At 45.3% G+C, this 19845-nt stretch overlaps 1 protein-coding gene across 1 annotated transcript; it reads right to left on the reverse strand.

Annotated features, from left to right (window-relative positions):
• Positions 1-524: 524 nt before the first annotated feature.
• On the reverse strand, positions 525-18317 carry LOC126985732 (putative tyrosinase-like protein tyr-3). Its single transcript, XM_050840972.1, has 4 exons — positions 18106-18317; positions 3289-3405; positions 2050-2175; positions 525-1666 (listed from the first exon to the last, which is right to left on the reverse strand). The coding sequence occupies exons 1-4, from the start codon at positions 18179-18181 to the stop codon at positions 1572-1574; spliced, it is 414 nt and encodes a 137-aa protein (XP_050696929.1). The 5' UTR covers positions 18182-18317; the 3' UTR covers positions 525-1571.
• Between the last annotated feature and the right edge of the window lie 1528 nt (positions 18318-19845).

The raw sequence follows: 19845 nt of genomic DNA on the forward strand, positions 1-19845 counted from the left end.
GATTTTAATGACTTCAGGATCATTTCTGGAGCAAACCGCTTGGATCTGAGTACCTTCTCCCTCCTCCCCCTCGTCAAACTTGCGGGACCTGTAGGAAAGCTGTTTTCTCTCTCTCTCTCTCTCTCTCTCTCTCTCTCTCTCTCTCTCTCTCTCTCTCTCTCACACAGGGTAGCAAGAACACGTAATCTCTTAGTCTTACCTTCGTTTTGAGAGTTTTTTTTCACTTGGCAGCACTGGCGATGGTCGGATGTTCTCCCCACACGCAAGCCTTCCCTTTGTTCACCCAGCTGGTCTCCGTCATCCTTATTTTCCCTCTCGCCTCTTCCTTCTGCTGTTTTTCCTCGCCTCTTCCTCCTCTTGATTACCTCTCTCCATTTTCTCTCATCCTCTGATTGTTTCTCTTCCTTCTTCCTAACTCTCGTAAGCCAAGGTAAGTCTCCGTAGGGAAGATAGTTCCTTGCCTGATACTACAGTGTTGCCAAGGGACAGGTGACTGCGATGTGAAAAATAGTTCTTAAGGAAAACAAACAAGCTAATTTGTATCCACATTTAGTTTTATTATAAAATAGATTCATAATTCTGCACACCATGTTAAATATTGTGTTTATGTGTATGAGTACATTATTTTGTTGTAATAAATATAGTATCATGCCAATATAATGCCTTGTCTTGCTTGATGTCCACAGTGGAAGAACGGGATCGTGATAACATATCATTTCCCAGTTGCAGAAGTTCACATGGATATAGTATAATGGAATACAATTTAGCGTGGAGGTGCATGGAGCGAGTATATTGTCGGGTATATTGCAGGACTTGTATCACGAGCGAGTGCAATTGTGAGGAAAAGGTCATGGCAGCAGTCAGGGAACATCATGCAGGTTACAGCTAGAGATGAATCCGTCATGCACACACACACACACACACACACACACACACACACACACACACAGTAGGTTACCATTTACAATCAATGATATGCCTACAGCTTCAAATGCACCTTTGTCTTTTCCTTCCATCACACTCTCCTTAAAATAAAAATGGTGAATATTTCTCCATCATTGACACAGGTTGACTCGACCTAAGACTAATGATGATGTTGGTAACAGGGGTGATGATGATTACAGTTATTACAATGAGGATGATTATAATAAGGAAAAACAGCGTGTGACCAATTGCCTTTCTCTGACACACTTCACAAAATATAAAAGTTTCCTTCCTATTACTTTGTGCCCTTTATGTGTTTGGGCTAAGAATATAATTTCCAATAAACTGGAATTACGATCTGGGGGTTGAATAAATTTATCACGACTCGGTATTCAAAAGGTTTCGTTCACGGTTCACTGTTTGTCCCTATATCGTTGAGGATCAGATTCCATTATTATGTTTTCTATGGAACACATGGAAAACACAATGGAAGGTTTATATAATCAGCCACTCTCGAGAAAGGGTTGAATAACACAGACAAGCTTAACACAGTCTTGCTTTGCAGGAGGAACTGCGGCGGGAACACTGACTCGAAGCTTTTATGGTGAAACAACGAAACAGTCGCCCTTTCCTCCCCGCGTCAGCGCCTACCCGTGTCTGGGCGGCATGTCGGGGTGGAGACTGTTGAACTTGTCCCAGTGGCTGTCCACCACGTTGGCGTGGAGGTGCGGCACGCTGTGGTCTGAAAGACACAAGGTAATTATAAGATTTTAATTAAGAATGGTCCAACTAAAGGATTAAGATAATAAAAATTAAGAAATACCTAGATGCTGCCGAAATGACTCTGGGATAGTTAATATTTTAACATTTGACTCAAATTTAATTAATTAAAATAAGGAAATGTTGATTGATGCAGGGACAACTTGCCGTTCAAGATTGTAATTTTTTTTTTCAGGGTATTCCTTCACTTATCATTCATTAAGACGTCACAAAGCTACAGGTAACTAACTAAATAAATAAATAAATATGTTGTTAAATCTCCCTCAAACAAAAAGTGCTGGAGGCCGTGCAGGTTCGCCTTGACAAGCGGGAAAACCTGCCGCCCCGAGTAGCTGCCAGTCTTACCGTTGGCCGGCACGCAGAAGCTGCACGCCCGGGCACACGTGGCGCGCATGTACGAGTAGTTTTTCTTGCACTCGTTGTTGTTGGCCCAGGCGGGGCACTGCTCGTTATAGTCTTGGCATGCTTCGTCTGGGAGAGAGAGAGAAAAGGGTTACGAAAACTCTTCGCCATTTTATTAGGGTCAGTGGAGGTAACTATTTCCGTGTTTCTAATCCTCAAAGGCCAGTGCAGCTACCGCGTGGTTACCTGCTCTTGCAATACCCCTCCCACTTGCAACCTCCCGCACCTTCCCCCATGTCTGGAGGGCTGGGTCAGCGAGCAGCGCCCCGCTAACCATACCTTGCGGCACGTCTGTATATAAAGCGTATTTCCCAGCCCTCCACAACCTGCCGCTCTACAGGTTCGCCAAAGTTTGCGGTATACCATTAACCTAAAATAGAAGAAGGAAAAAAGAGGCTGCTTACGAGCTCAAAGATAATTGCTGCAAATTGTGGGTCGAAATAGAACATCATCCATTTATGCCCTCAGTGTCAGGATGAAGTAACAGTGTCTCCCAACCTCCTTCATCGATTGGTAGCTTGCAAGAAGTGCCTGACATTCCTGGACGGGTTAACAGGAAGAAAAATAATTCTCATCTACTGCAACTAGTTTTTGCGAAGACTGGAAGGACACCTCGCTGGCCTGGCTGCCATCTCTTAACTCATAACCTTTGTCAGCCCATACTGCCTCGTATAACTGTCTGCTGCATAAACACGTCATCCTTTTCATGTATGCAAGAAGCTCTCCCTAGCAGCCAAATCTCTCTTTAACCTCTACAATTTTTCTTTTCGTCTCTCAATATGACAACAAGCTCTGAGTCTTGCCTTCTCTCGATGAACATCTGTCTGCTCATAAAGCCTCACATAACTGTCTTTTGCTTAAACACTTCACCCTTTTTATATATGCGAACAGCTCTCCCTGACAACTGACCTCTCTAACTACAGTCATATTTCTTTCCTTCTTTCAGTATGGCAAACTCCTGAGTCTCGCCTTCTCTAGACGAACCTTACTTAGTCTGCCCATAATGTCTAGTATAACTGTCTTCGGCATACTCACACACCTTTCAACACCATTTTTTTGTATGCGAATAGCTCTCCCTGGCAATTTGACCTCTAACCCACACCATATTTCGTTACTCCTTACAGTCTGACAAGCTCTCGAGCCTCACCATCTCTTGACCCCCGCGGACAAAGCTTTTCATACCTTGCACGACGCATTGGTGACACGACTCGGCGCAGTGGACGTGCATGTAGCCGCGGTTCTTAATACACTCGCCGAGCATGGCCCACTGGAAACACTTAGGGTTCCTGTCACTGCAACCTGTGGGGGGAACGGTGCGGGGTGAGTACATTGAAGATGAATGTTAAGTAAGAACAGTATACATAAGGCAGCAAAACATATGAGAAGGTATTTTAGTATAAGAAAGATGGGTAGTTTAGACGTTAGGAAAAGTAAGTGGGAAGAACAGTATATATGACTGAAAAAATAAATGGGGGAGGCAATTTAGTATAAGGAAGATGGGTTTGACATTACGTAAAGAAAATTTTAAAGAGTATTATAATTGGCAACAAGCATAAGGACATTTTTAAGTAAAGGACTGATATGCAATCGTGTTTATTAAGAAAAAAGAAGCGTGGGAAATAAAACGAGTGGAACATAAGAAAACAGAACAAAAAATAAAGAGTAAATTCATCAAGCTAATCATGTCGCGGAGGAAGCAACCGGCAACACAGAACAGAAAAAAAAAAAACACCGGTATTCACGTCTAATTACAGGCTCCAATTAGTCTGACAGAGTAGGTGGCGTTAAAAGATACACGAAAATACCTTTAATAACACCACGTACATAGCTTAGAGCACTCATTAAACGTCAAGCCTCACATTATAAAAGAACTAACACTAGTCAAGCGTCAGGAACCCGCGGCGTTTATTGGATTACATCACGAGAGAGAGAGAGAGAGAGAGAGAGAGAGAGAGAGAGAGGGTGAACGCCCAGCCCCTACCCAATGCCCAGTCAAACCTTTCCCAGTATCCCCTCCCTCCCCTTCTCTCCCTACGAGTCTCCCAGTCCGTTCAGGGATTACCTCACAAGCTAATAATACACGCTTTGACTCTCCTCCGCCTCCTCCTCCTCCTTCCCCAGCCTCTGAACGCTTCACCTACCAGACCGTTAGCCAGACAGGGTCGGGGAAGGCAGTGGGAATTCAGGAGAGTCTTCTTTGCTTCGGCCGTGAGGGATAGCCGCTGACCTTCCCTCTGCCACTCCCGACGCCTCGCTGACGTCATTCGTTGTCTTCAGCTCGGTAATTCGTATTCATAATGTTGTTGTCGTGTACGCATTTTTTTTACGATGGTGTCAGTTTTTTTTTTTTTTTCCTTCATTTCCTAAAAATTGTGTGAGGGCTTCTGGTTTTCTTTGTTACGTTGATCGAGGTTTTGTCAAATGTTGCTGTCTTTTGTAGTTTAAGAAGAGTTTTGATCGTGTGAGTTTTCTCTTCTGTCCCTGTGAATTGTGGCTGGGTTTGTTCTTTTCTCTGTTCCGTTGAAGTCTTGTCTAGCAGGTTTTTCGCCGCGCTGTCGAGATCGATATCCAACTGCACGGTGGAGGCAGACCCTGAACACAATACTGTGACGCCTGCATCCTAAACACTGCCTAACACGTGACCAAATGAGGCGGAAGGACAAATTCGCTAACGGTTGAAACGCCTTTCGAATTTTACGCTCAAGGTGAGTGAGTCTTGAGCAGGAAGTGAATCCTGGGACAGTCGTGCCGGGGCGGGGTGAGGCAACGCAGGGAGATTCAGGGACCAGCCCGCGCTGCCACGGCCATCCAAGATCAAGGTCATTCGAGACGGTTGTTGACTCCACGCTTGAGAGACTCCTGCTCCTCCGCCGCGCCCGTCTGAGGCAGCGCGGCGGCTTGGTGCTGCCCGCTGTCGTTTTGAACAGAGACAAGATATCCTTCCTTTCTCCTCGGCTTTATTATTTTTGTAGAGCTAAATGCAAGTCCAAGGCTTTAGATGAAGACTTAACAAAATACTCTTTAGATCCAAGGAAAAAAGTTTAATAAATAAATAAAATAGGTTAATGAGTAAAAAGTGTAGACAAGATGATTTTAGTGTTGTAGGCATTGTCTGAGGCTCTCCGATATTTCCCCTGGGAAGTTTTCATGAAACTTGCTCTGATGAAAGAAAATTGCGGAGTTGCATCCGCCCACGGCTTCAGCTCGACCGGTCAGGAAGGAAAACCCAGAGTACGGCCCGCTGCGCCCAGGGGCAAGGCCTTATAGTGTGCCAGGGGACGCCTCCGCCTGCAGTGCCGGCGCCGCATGCCTCCTGCTGGCGGTAATTCGCGGTGGGCGGCAAGTCACTGTCAAACGGAAGCCTTGGCCAGGAAGCATCGTCGGCCTGGCCAGCACGTTTGCCTTGCAAGGTCGCCGCAGGGAAGGTTTTCGTGGTCCACGCCTTCCCGAAGTGTTTGCCGCCGCGCGGACAATGCACACTTCCTGGTCCCGGAGGCTTTGCGTAGACGAAAATAGTGATGAGAGGCGAGCATTGTTTCGTGGGTGTGAGCACTCCCGCTCCGAGGCCAGCCTGGAGTTATTTATTGTGGATGTGAAGTGGAGGCGTAAAAACAGCCGCACTGTACCACGCCGACCATTTGCTTTGCCTTTACCTTCGAGTAATTGGCGGTTCGAACACCACGACCCTCGGACACGGCCAGCTGCACCATCAGGTTTTCTTGCGCTTGTTCACCATCACCCATAATGAACAGATGGCCGCCGAGTGTCAGCTACCATGATTAAGAGGACTATATCATCATCATCAGCCAATGTTAGTCCATAGAGCAAAGGTCTTTCCCAGCGTTCATATCTAGTCCTCGTCATAGCGATCAAACATTGAAGATTTTAATGAACTGAACCCTTCTGACACGACGGTAGATACTTGGCGCTTTGCAAGTCACGATGGCGCCACAAGAAACTTTATTCTCTCCTCATTAGATGTTTGCGAGGCACGTCAAGATATAAGATGTTTTTCTTGTTTCCTTTTTCTTTATAATAATCCAACCTTCAATATGCCACAGAGAAAAAACAAGACATTCCATTGGCACTTTGCATTCACTTTTAACAAACCCGGGCCGCTGATGTGAACTTGAAGGGTCGGTCGGTCACTGCCAGTCTGAAAAAATATCGCCACGAGGGGTTCAGCTCAGCTCAAGATTGCGTGTGCCGGATCAAGGCCGTCCAGCTGTAGGCCTCGCTGAAGAACTTGATGGTGTTCTCGACCCTTATAGTCGAAAAAAAACATCTCCACCTTCTGCTTTGATCGTGGCGGACTTCCCCGCTACGTCACCTACATCAGGCAATGAAGACACGCAGCTTGCTGTGCCGTATAGAAGAAACGCCGCCTCCGCGACCCCTATCTAATGGTGACACACTGAGCCCTCGGGTAACAGCTCTAACGACTCAACCTTTCACCCTCGTTGGTAGCGATTTCACATAGCTGTCAGTCACACATTCTTTCCAAAACCACTGTACGAAAGGAAATAAATAGGACAGCAGTGATAGCAAAGGCAAGTTAAGTTAATGCCAGCGTTAGCAAAAACAGATTGAAATAGTTTGCCTGTTTTTACCGCCTCATTCTCTTCCCTTCGACCCATGCACGTGTACAGAGAGAGGGAGGGCGCTGTCCAGGCAAGGAGACAAGCTACCTCCCGCCTTACTAGCATTCGAAGCAACACCATAAATTAATCTTGTTTTTGCGGCACTGATCCCTGACCCAGGCGTCCATGGGCTCCTCGTCCAGGGCGCCCCTCACCCCTAGCTAGAAACTGCCAGAGTGTCCACGTGCGATACTATGGCGAAGAGAGAATGGGTGTGCTACGAGATGATAGAGTTACGAGAGTTTTACGGCGGATGATAATTAAGCCTTTTGCCATACTTGTCCAACGAACGTTTTGGTACAGAGATAAGACGGCGAGGGGCTTCAGTAAGGACGTGTTTCGCAGTGGGCGGAGTGCAAGTCATTGGCTACATTTTCTTGCTAACGTCTCCTTATGTTTTCCTCGGGTGAATCGAGATGGATGTTAATGTAAAAGAATGGTCTTGCAGTGGAGGTGAAATAGAGATACTGCTCTGATTTTGGCAGTAACGTTTTGGTGTTTCGTTGAGATAAAAAAATAATGGACGAATGTAAGTCTGCAACATCAGATAAACCGAAAGTAAAGTAGAGCAGAGAAAGCTTATCGCTGTGGCCTGAATTTTGGGTCTGAATCGCTCTCGGGGGAAATAAAAATCATCGTAAGACAAAACAATTGAGCACTTCTAACAACCTTGCGTCATAATCATGCCTGCCTGGCGCCTGCACTCGAACGGACGAACACTCACTTTCCTTTCGTATTACCTGCATGTTCTATATTTCCAACACCTACCACCTCAAATGGGTGTCCTTCACTGCCTACCTGCCTACTTCTCCCGGCGGTATTACGACAGATCAAGTAACGGTACGAGTCGTTCCTGAAGGCGAACCTCATTTTCACACGAATTTACGAACTCACACACGAGGATCTGGGTCTCGGCGGCCGCACATCATTTCGTGTTCCGGTTTGGGTCATGTTAGAAGTGACTCCCGTGTTTCAGTGACTCACGCTCCCTCGTACACCCGCTCACTCACGTACGAGGAGGAATGCTGTTGATGCAGTGTTTTGGGAGTAACAGTGATGCGTGGAAGGAAAAGTGAAGGGCTGGCGTGGCTCATTCACCGGTCCACCTTGGCACACCGACGGGAGGCTGAGGCGCAGAGAGGTAACAGCTTACTGCGACGCCCTCCTCCGCACGCACACAGAAAAATATTATGATTTCAAATGGAACACAATGAGAGATCGACATATAAAGTTAGCCTTTTCGTATCATTCTACTGGTTTGTTGTTAACGTTTGTGAATAGGGGTTAGCAAGCCTAGCCACGAACCCACGGGCCCCAGTTCGATCCCAGCCCGGGCAGTTGGCGTGCGGCTCACTCAGCTGTTCATTCTCCTTTTCGTGCTGGTCGATAAATATGCACCTGGGCAGCGTAAACTATGGTGACCCGAATGTTACACCTGCCCAGTGCTCAAGAACCCAAGGGCCAAAACCAAGGAAATGAAAGCCGACGCAAAGCACATGTATTGAGTGTGCTACAAATAATGAGAATAATAATAACCGCAGCTCATCATATCCACCATCGTCTAGCATAAGTGAGACGCGGAAGAGTCCAGGATAAGAGAAGGGTCAGAGAAGAAAAAAAGAGGAACCATTAAGATAGAAAATGGACCAGGCCTGAGGGCGGGGCGACGCAAGTACAAGAGGGACTTCCGTAGAGTGGTAATTAAGGATGGGACGGAAGTGGCCATGGAGGTGTTGATTAGCAGCGTTGACCAGTATCGGCACCTGGACCTTTATTCTCACAAGCAGAGGGGAATATGTATGCCACTGTATAGCGAGTCACTTCCGATGCGTGCCTGTCCTCAAGTAGTACCGATCACTGCATAAGAATCACCGTTAACACCGCTCGAGTTCACCCTTACGACGCCGGGTGGAAGCTTAGGCAGGCAAAGGGGAATCTCCATGTCCCTGTAGCGATTCACTTCCAGTATGTGCCTGTCCTCAAGTAGTATCGATCAGTGCATAAGAATCACCGCATCGGCTTACTTTTACTTTTACAACCAATATTTTCAAAGGCCGTAAAGGTGACAAGTTGGGTTTTCTTCAGCGTTTTCCTTAGTCAAAGTGAAGAAGCTATATGTCAAACTCTCACTGCACTCGCAAAACTACCTATGGAAATAACTACAACGTTTACGAAAGCCTTATCAAATGTGCGTGTGTGAGCCCCGAAATGTGTGAGAATGTGACACTTGGCCCTGCGCACACAGAATAGGGTACTGCGACAGATGGACACGGACAAACAAAAGAACAACGGTCATCTTCTATCATATGGGTAATCAGGACGGGGGACTTCTTGTATCTAAGTGCTGAGTGTGATGACCTACAATAATTGAAAGTTTCACTCACATTCGACTTTGACATTTTGGGTGACACTTGAGAGCCTGCATGAGGTTGTAAAGAAAGCATGATTTTTTTTGGGGGGAGGGTCTATGTGGGCCAACACGCGTGATGCATCTCTAACACCAACCATCTTGTATCCATTATGTAATTCCTAATAGTGTTACGTATTGCGGTCTGATCCTCGCTCGTCTTTCATTGTTTTTACTGTGTTCTGAGACGAAAAAAATCCGGTCACGTACCAGTAAAAAGAAGTGAAGTCATCTGTTAATGCAACCACCTGGAGAAAGTGTGGAGCGGGTGAGCTTCGTGCAATCCGAGGTGAATCAGCATAAATGTGAAAGGAAAAGTCATGAGATCGATGTTCTTTCTGCCCATAGGTAATGACTGGCCTCACCTGAACCTTCTCCTCACCCTGCCTACTTTTAAAAACGATACATCTTTTTTTTCTCATCCTACGTTCTCACTTTTTATTCCGAATCAGAACAAATCAAGAAAAAAAATAATGTAGCTGACGTCTCTTTATGTAGGTTATTTCTTTTCGTTCTAAATAACAAAAAAGGAAATGAAAAATAAACACTAAATTTCTTCTTTTTCTCATCTTATATTCACACTTTTAATTTCGAAGCAGAACAATTCAAGCAAAAGCTCACGTCTCTGTAAGTATGTTTTTTTTTTCTGCATAATAAAAAGGTAATGAAAATAAGACTCGTGTGGCGTCCCAGTAGCTATATAACACAACTACATCGACCGTCTCAACCCGTGGGAACATTATTTACCGAGCTGTTTTTAGTGTCCCGGGTCGTCCGTATCTGAGACTGTGATCTACTTCCTCAGCATCATAGTCCCAGCTTTTCCTATATGGTCCCTATTGAGATCTTCCGCATCCACTCTCCTCCACCCACGGCCGGTCCTTCCTTCTGACTCTTCCTGGTTATTGTCTCTTTATTGCTTGATCGCGTGATATATGGACCTCCAAAGAATTATGTAAGGTATTTCCATTGATCGCTTTTAGTATGCACCTGGAAGTGACATTTGATCTGAAGGTTATTATGATTGTGGTCGTGAGATTCGTAAAATAATATAGTTTACAATTAAGTCCAGGAGTCAGATTATGTATAAATGTTCTAAGTTAACGCCATATGGTCCCTCTTTTCTATGCCTTTTCATGTCTAGTTTCCTATGTATCATCTCACTGGGAAGTTTCTCATAATTTCTTGTTTGCGTTACCGTAACTCTTGCACCTCTGTCACTGTATATCAATCCGTTGCTTGTTACGAAACCACATCCTGAGAGCGTGTTGGGGCGAAGTCCAAGAGTATTCGTGTCACCTAGCCATCCATTTCACTGACTTAAAGGTACATTTTGAAAGGCATAAGCAGAGGGTAATATGTATGCCACTGTATAGCGAGTCATTTCCGATGCGTGCCTGTCCTCAAGTCGTACCTATCACTGCATAAGAATCACCGTTAACACCGCTTGAGTTAACCCTTACGACGCCGGGTGGAAGCTTAGGCAGGCAAAGGGGAATCTCCATGTCCCTGTAGCGATTCACTTCCAATACGTGACTGTCCTCAAGTCGTACCTATCACTGCATGAGAATCACCGTTAACACCGCTCGAGTTCACCCTTACGACGCCGGGTGGAAGCTTAGGCAGGCAAAGGGGAATCTCCATGTCCCTGTAGCGACTCACTTCCAATACGTGCCTGTCCTCAAGTAGTATCGATCAGTGCATAAGAATCACCGCATCGGCTCACTTTTACGACCCCGGATGGAGATTTAGTCAGGCAAAGGGGTCTCTCTATGCCCCTGTAGCGATTCACTTCCGATACGTGGCTGCCCTAAAGTCGTATCGATCACTGCATAAGGATCACCGATAATACTCCACCGACTCACCTTTTCAATACCGGATGGAGGCTTAGGAAGGGAAAGGGGAATATCCATGGCCCCTGCAGCGATTCACTTCCGATGCATGCCTGCCCTCGTGGTTACTGCATAAGAGTCACCGGTATACATTAGCTCACCCTTACGACACTAGGGAGAGGCTGAGGCAGGACATATTCGGCCAAGGTCAGAGCGTTTCCTTTCTCCCCATACCATACGTAACACATCCGTAGGGGAGGCGACAGAACTAGGGCAGTATGCATCAACACCAACCAGGAACTATACAAGACCTTTTTCTGTCCCCCGTAGAGACAACACACCTCATATGGGACCTCACCTCAACAGTCATTATTTCCGATCCCGCCCTAACCTTACATATACACCCGTTGGCGATGTGAATATGGTGAAAGACAAACACCAATGAAGACTTAACACATAATATCACAGTCTGGTCTCCTCCACTTGTTAACCTTTATCGTTTCTCGTATTTACCATTGCTTCCGTTTCTCTAGCAGCACTCTTAAGGTCGGTACTCTTAAACGCTTCCGCCTCCCACATCACCTATTCCCAGAGGCCAAAAAGGAGATCAGTCGGGTGCTAATGCGTGTTTTTTTTAGGTTCACGGTACAGAGGGAGGGTCAGACTACCACCACAGGGTCATAATACTAGCCGTGGAAATGCCCAGAACTCCTACGAAAGCCTTTACTAATGTGTGAGCTTGGGCGCCGTAATGTATAAGTATGTGACCCTGATGTTTGGATGGACGAGAGAGACCAAAGAGAGAACGGTCCTAAGGGAGGGAGCGACACTACTATAAACAAACCTCCTTTGACTTCCTCGTCGCGGTGACCTTGGGCGAAAGGAAGTCCCAATCATCCACTACGTCACACGAGGAGTCCTGATGACGCGCCGAACTGTTACGAAACGCTTCTTCATTCCTTTCACTTACGTTGGCGGCCTTTTCACCGGGTTTTCCTCACGTCCTTGCCCCCGTTTTGTATCTTCCCTTCCGTTTTCTTTCAAGGAGTCATTGTTTTGCATAACTAATGATTCTCTCGACGTCGTCATCGGCATCTCGTAATATTTGCCATTGTGCGTTTTTTTTTTTTTTTTTTTTTTTTTTTCTCACACTCGAATCCTCATTGTTGATTCAGATGAACTCTTTCACACGGACTCAGTGAAATATTTATTACGACCTTTCTCTCCTCCCTCCCTCTCTATTTCTTCCTCTGTCGACATGAATAGACTAGTAGAAATAAAAGTGAATGCATGGCTGGTGTAATCGAGATGCCATGCGGAGGGAGGCTTGGGGTGGACTCAGGAGGCCTCGTGGTCGCCTCGCGTCGCCCTGAACTCATAATGTGTGTGCTGTTGGAAAGGAGGAAGCGAGAAGAGGCATCGGGAGTGGACTCAGGAAGAACTTGGGTGCGGAAGTCCTCCTTTGGTCACATTAGGAAGACACGTTGCATGAGGAGAAATGAGGGTTTCGAGGGAGGGTGACTCTGGGTGTGTGGGTGTCGTTGGAAAGGAAGAAGGGAGAGGAGGCGTTGGAATTGGACTCAGGAAGAACATGGGTGCAGAAGTCCTCCTTTGGTCACAATAGAAAGATACGTTGCATGAGAAGAATTGAGGGTTTCGAGGGAGGGTGGCTCTGGGTGTGGGTGTCGTTGAAAAGGAGGAAGAGAAATAAGGCGTCGGGACCGGACTCAGGAAGAACGTCCATGGGTGCGGAAGTCCACCACCTCCTCTTGTCACAATAGGAAGACACGCTGCATGAGGCGGATTAAGGGTCTGAGGGAGGGTGACTAAGGGACCCGACGCCGCGGACACAAGCAAGGTCGCGTCCGTAAGCTGCTTTACTATGATCCGCACGGGGGCGTTGAGGGCTTGGTATTGTGTGCCGGGTAGGGTGCGTGTGCGTGCGTTTGTGCTTTTGTGTATGTGCATGTGTGTGTGCCAAACAAACGGAAAAGGAGAAGCAGGAAGAGGAAGGGATTATGGGAAGCATACAAGCATGACCTGTACGGAGCCATGGAGAGCTGTGCATAATAAACGAAGAGAGATCTGCCTTTGAAGGATATTGATTGCAACTGTAAATAATGGCGAGGTGAATCTCGGTGTATTTATTTATAGTCCTGAGAGGTGGGAAAGTTTAATTAAGAACCCCCTGTTTGGACGCGGAACCCGAGGTGCTTTCCTGTCCTGGTGTTAAATATTAATTCTGGGACTCACCATTTGCCTTTAGCTATTTATGGGGTGGATATGGTGACGGTATATTTGTAAAAGCCTGAGAGACACTCCATGGGGACCCCGCCAGGTTACTTCCGTGGTCCCTTGACTATTTGATTTGAAATGCCTCCTTGATGGGCAAAACAAATTTCGTCGACACGTTTGCATTGTTAGAATACATAAAAAGTGTCTGCAAAGGCAAGACATTCAGGCAGACACTTTAGGACTTTCAGGCTCCGCACGGAAGACTTTTATCGCGTACCCTGCGCATCTGTTTAAGCAGAATTAATGGTGAAGATGTGAACCGCTCCTTGTGCCTGAGTATATTCACCATGTAAGGTCAAGCGCCCTTCGTCCTCTTCGTACTTCTACGAACCATGTCGGGCCCAACATTTCATTTTTGTCTCATTAGCTATGCCGCGGTGGGTAAAGGTGATGTATGATGTTTTGCAAGGACTGCTTGCTAATAACAAAAATGAATGGACAAGAAAATACACTCCATTGATCACTAAAGCACGTTGTCCATCGCAGGGGGGCGCTTCCCGTCACCATTCGTCGCATGAAGGTGATGTGCTTCGGGGACATGCAAAGCCTCAGCCTCGCAGCGGCCTCCCAGCCTCTTCGTCCTTGGATCCCAAAATATCAACCTGAATCCTTTACTTCAAGACTCAGGGTTGGTGGTGACAGGTACCACAGATTGTGTTTGGAGCAATGCGCCGAAAAAAACTCCAGGAGTATATTCTAAGCTCTGGAGAAGAACCCAAGACCTTGTATAATCGAACAGAGACTCACGGATACATAGGAAGCCACGCTGACAGCCGCACCACAAAGACACTGATGGGAACAACTGATGTATTCATGACTTTTACATATACCATTTCTTCAAGACGTTTGTTCCACCGAAGCATCACGAATAAAGAAAAAATAATAAATTGAAAACACTGAACTATACTGGTGGACATATTGCAACAGCACCCGCCGCCCATAATGCCGCCCACGCCCCCATCTCTGCTCCTACGCGGTCATGAACAAGGAGTCCTGAAGTCTTGGTGGTCATGAGGTACACCGGTCTCCACCAACTCGGACTGTGATCTGCAGGAGGTATGAACAGAGGAAGGTACCACACGGAGCCCATGAGAGCCATTATCCTCTGCGCGGCGTGGCCCAGGCGGGTGAACACTCCCTCTAAAAGGATATCCTGCGTCTACAGAAGGTGCATGTGCCTCAGGCTTGGCAAAAAAAAAAAAAAAAGGAAATATCAGCGAGGGTAAAATGAGACCTGGAGACTGGGAGCGCAGGTAACCCGCACCACTTTCACTACCGGGGTGCGCGCTGCCAGACGTACGGTAGCATCCACTTCCTACTCATCTCGGAGCGGCGACACCGGACTTCAGCGATTCCAGATGTGCGACAACTATTCCGACATACGAGAACCAAAACACCTACAAGACCACCCATTTCTCCTTTCCCTTCGTGCAAAAACCATCACTAATCAAATTTCAGACCATAAAGCTTGGTTGTGGGATGTTATTTGTGCATGTGCGATAGCTTTGGGTTAGAAAGATATGGTTGCAATGTGGTGAGTACGGTAATCTGTTGTCGCTGCATCCGAGAATCGTGTGGCATTGTTCGGCCTTCAGGAAGAGCTCGGACGGCGCCTTGTAATTGATGCAGACCTTGGCAGCCTCGTATTGTTGTTGTCACAGGGGATGATTACAGGACAAAAAGGTTCGGGGAGTTAACACGTCCGCAAATATTGATAGGTGAGTATTGACGTTTGAAGGATGAATTTTTTTTTATAGTTTTCGTCCATTGTGTATTTTTATTTTATTTTTATTTTTGAAGCACTGTAAAGATATGTTTTAGAGATGCACTTAAGTTGTTTTTTGTGCTTACCGAAACGCGAGATGGCAGAAAGTGTGATTGTTTTTTGTTACTTAAACTCCCGTATCGATTAATTGCGTTTTACTTGCAGCGAATTTCCATCTTTTCGAGTTACTACTAATAGGAAATATACAACACTTTATTGACACACGAGACGGCAGAAAGTGAGATAGATTTGTGTTGATTAAATCCTCGTATATATTTATTAAGTTTTAGGCGCATCGAAATTCCATCTTTTGGGGTTACAACGAATAGGAAATATCCAACACTGTCTCTGATTAGCCCTTACAGTTTTACTTGTGGGGGAAGAGTAATACAAAGCGAAAAATAGCAGAATAAATCGTTACCTTCAAGATGAAATTAATACCACAGAAACTAATGAAAAATGGAATATATCTTAGAGGTTTCTTAATAGATAATTGTGTATAGCAACGTAGATAACAATGTAAAATAAGAAGTGAACGAGCGATAATATAGTTTTAGAGAGAGAGAGAGAGAGAGAGAGAGAGAGAGAGGCAAACAAACCGACAGACATCCTCCTTTTTTTTTTAGGCCTGCACTTGAAACCGGAGAGAGAGAGAAGAGAAAGGTAGGCATGGGTAGGGCTGCTCCACCCCCCCTTAAGGTGTCCAAGGTCAGGAATCCTACGACACGCTTTCACACTCAAGGCCAAATGTTGTGTAACGCGCGTGCAGACAGGTGAGCGGCGAAAGTGTGTGTGTGTGTGTGTGTGTGTGTGTGTGTGTGTGTGTGTGTGTGTGTGTGTTAGGTTATAGTTTTCTCGTTTTTATGTGTTAATAAATTACTATTATTTGTTATACTGCCTCTGATAGTGTTACGATCTGTGTTTCAACTATTAATACAGTGTTTCTACTACTACTACTACTACTACTACTACTACTACTACTACTACCACTACCACTACTACTGCTACTTCTACTACTACTACTGCTGCCACTACTACTACTATCACACCCATAAAAGCTATCCTCGAGATGCAAGACACACGCATGCATTATCGCGTCTCAGCCTTCGCATCTGACTGCCTTACACTCGTCAGTCAAGGCAGAGAGGACCTTTAGAATCAAGGTTCGTGCAGGAAACTCCCCGTTCTGTCACATAAAAAGACACACACGGCTCTCGACACTTGGAAGTACACACATTTTTGCTTTAGATCAGTTTCTCCTTGCACTAAAATATTGTTCTGTGAAGGAGGCATCGTATGTTATGTTTATTAGAGGATTTGTTGACGTTTATGGTAGTTTTCCTTCTAAATTAATGGTTTGTGGATAGATTTTTTCCTTGATCTCTCCATCCGTTGAGAATTCTGTTAAGGACGCATCTTATATTAGGTTTATTAGCGGGTTTGATGATGTTTTTTAGTAGTTTTCCTTCTGAAATAGTGGTTTTTGGATAGATTTTTTCCTTGATCTCTCTATCCATTAAGATTTTATTAAGGAGGATTTGTATATTAAGTTTATTAGCGGGTTTGATGATGTTTTTTTAGTAGTTTTCCTTCTGAAATAGTGGTTTTTGGATAGATTTTTTCCTTGATCTCTCTATCCAATCAGATTTTATTAAGGAGGATTTGTATATTATGTTTTTAGCGGGTTTGATCGTGTCTTTAATAATTTTCCTCGAATCACTAAAAATTCCGTTCACGAGGCATGCTGCATTAGGTTTATGAGCAAGGTTAATGTTTTCACTTGTTTTCCTCCCAAATTAGTCTACTCTGAATGCATAATTAATAGCACCGTCGATGATATTTACGCTTGTTTTTTTTATATGACCCGAAAACATTCAACGCACCATCTCTCTCAAACCACTAAACACTTCGTTCATGAGGAATGCTGCATTAGGTTTATGAGTAATTTCACTCGTTTTCCTCCCAAATTAGTCTACTCTGAATGCATAATTAAAAGCACCGTCGATAATATTCATGCTTCGTTTTTTTTTATATGACCCTAAAACATTCAACCCACCTGCCTGCTTGCCTGCCTGAGACACGTTCCAGGAGGCGTGGTCGGCAGGTAAGTGTAACATCATCGCCGCCTCTGACTTTCGTTTTCGCTCTGAAGGTTATTTGCTGGATATGATTTTTATTTTTATTTATTTCCCTCGGGTATGTGCATTATTATTTTTTTCTCGCGTGTCATCACCTCACGGCCACATGCACGCTAGAGTTACACGGGGTCGTAAATCATGCTCGTCGGGGGAAAGTTGAACACGTGTTACCCATGGACGCCTGCCTAGCTCCTGAGGTCCTCTATATAGTTGTGTGTGTGTGCTAGTTTCCCCTTCGAGTTAGAGAATGCCCGCCAGCGCCATGCATGAATCTTATAGTGCAGCAGCTTAATGTATTCCTAAAGTGTAAACCAGTGCATTAGTATGATTTCCAAAGGTGTAATAAGGTTGTCATGTGTCGTTTTCGTATGTGAAGTAAAAATATAAAGACCTTGTAAGATATTGGGTCTGATCTTTGTTGTTGTTGGGCACTGGGCAATGTATTATTATTTAAAGTAAAGCAACTTTATGTTTCCCGTTCTTTAGTGTGTCTTTTAAATGAGTAAGCGAGTGAGTCGTTTTCGTCTGTGCAGTGAAAACATGAGGACGTCGTAATGTCTTGGTCCTGATCTGGGTCGTTGTTGGGCACTTTTAGCTGTATGTTGTCACCGTGGATTACCTTCAGTGCATTGGTGTGTTTCCCAAATGAGGAATAAGTGTGCCGTGCTTCGTTTTCTGAATCTGGCTTTCTTATGTTCAGTAGAAATATGAACTCTGTAAGGTCTCGTGGTTGATTTAAGTCGTTTAATGGGCACTGGTAGCTTCATGTTGTTACTGTGCCTTACCTTCCGCGCATTAGTTCGTGTCCCAAATGAGTGAGAGTAAGTATGAGAAAGAGTAAGAGTGTGTCGTTTTCGTACGTTTAGTGTGTCACCGGGCGTTCAATGGGCACTTTTAGCTTCATGTTATCACTGTGCCTTACCTTCAGCAGCGACACTGGAGAGGAAGATTACAGCAACAGCGGCAGCACACGTTACTTGCAGACAGCTCAACGCCATGATCACCCAGCCAACACAGTCTTGCGGACGAGAAGGGCGGACACAACAGTTCTCGAAGTGAGGGACGGCAGCTGTCAAGCACTCGCGCGCTACTCCACCTTGCACCAGACTCCAGCAGCACCAAATAACATTGACCAAGTCCGCACGTCGGGTTTTATATAGCTGGCCGCCCGTCCCCCCCCACCGCCGCCGCCGCACAAGCTCACCTGACGTCACCGCGTGTCCTGAGAGGTATAGAGAACCCCGATAGAGCGAACTCCTTGTCAATCCTGCACCGCTTCCGGCGCTCCATCGGGGTTTTGGTGTAACTGAGGAAGGGATAGGGATTTTTACCGTGCCGTACATTAGGATTTGCTTTTATTTAGATGTTTGAGGATTAAAAGCACAACGGAGTGTCAGGAGTGGCACTGGCTCCGTCGGGTGCCACCTTCCTACCTGGCGCGGCTCCCATTGGCTCTGGTGACGTCATACTTTCTCTGGCTTGCTATTGGCTGCCGACTCGGGCCATCACGCTTGTTGTAAAACATGTATAAAACGTGATGTAATAATACGCCCATGGTAGCGCCCTTAGCATATAAACACGGACGGCTTTTCATCATCACCACCACCACCACCACCATCACCACCACCACCACCACCACCATCACCACCATTTTATCATTCTCATTACCATCACAACTCTTTACCATCCTCACCACCACCACCATCACCATCATCACCACCATTCCCGCTAACCCCAAAGCACCTCCACCATCACCACTACCAACACCTCAACCTTCACCCCCAATACCACCACCACCATCACCACCACCACCACCACCACCACCACCACCACCACTCAGGGAAAGGTGTTCGTGGTCGGCCAGACAGGTGTTACTACATTCCATTCAAGGTTCTTTTTAAAGTATTCGATCCTCCTGGTAATCAAGAGTTGCGATCCTTCTTTCTTCATTGTTGGAAGCGGCAAGATGAGTGAGCGGTCAGTTTTTGCGTTTGAATTTCGTTTATTAGTGCGATGCTTATAAGTAATCAATGGTTGTTATTAGTGATTGGATATGGATAACAAAAAGAACTACACTTAGACTCAACCACCCAAAAAAAAGGAGAATAAGAGCAAAACTACATATTTTAAAAAGCTTTCCTACTATTTTATTGCTTAGAGAAAAGAAATACACTTAATCAGACTCAACCATCCAAAAAAAAGTAGAAAAAGAGCAAAACTACCGATGCGTATAAGTAATCAAGGGTTCTTATTAGTGATTGGATGTGGATAAGATGTATGTATTCAGAGGAGAGGATCGGGACACCTCATCTCTGCTCACGAAATTGACTGATCTCTCTTTATTAGTGCGATGCGTATAAGGGTTGTTATTAGTGACTTGATATGGATAAGATGTATGTTTTCAGAGGAGAGTATCAAGACACCTCTCCTCCCGAAATTGACCTCTCTTTTGACCACTCTTCTGACCTCTTGTTTTTTATAGGGGCAGCGCTTGCTTAGTGGGCCTTTTATTTCTCATTACTGCTTTTATTTTGCCCTTGAGCTGCTTCCTTTACTGTAAAAAAAATGCTATACTGGTTTTCTTCATTGTTGCCAAAAAAAAAAAAAAAATCATAAATAACTCCACAACTTTAATATTTTTGTTGTTTTTTAATCATTTTTC

Source organism: Eriocheir sinensis, chromosome 5, assembly GCF_024679095.1.
Source record: "Eriocheir sinensis breed Jianghai 21 chromosome 5, ASM2467909v1, whole genome shotgun sequence".
In the NCBI taxonomy this organism is placed as follows: Eukaryota; Metazoa; Arthropoda; class Malacostraca; order Decapoda; family Varunidae; genus Eriocheir; species Eriocheir sinensis.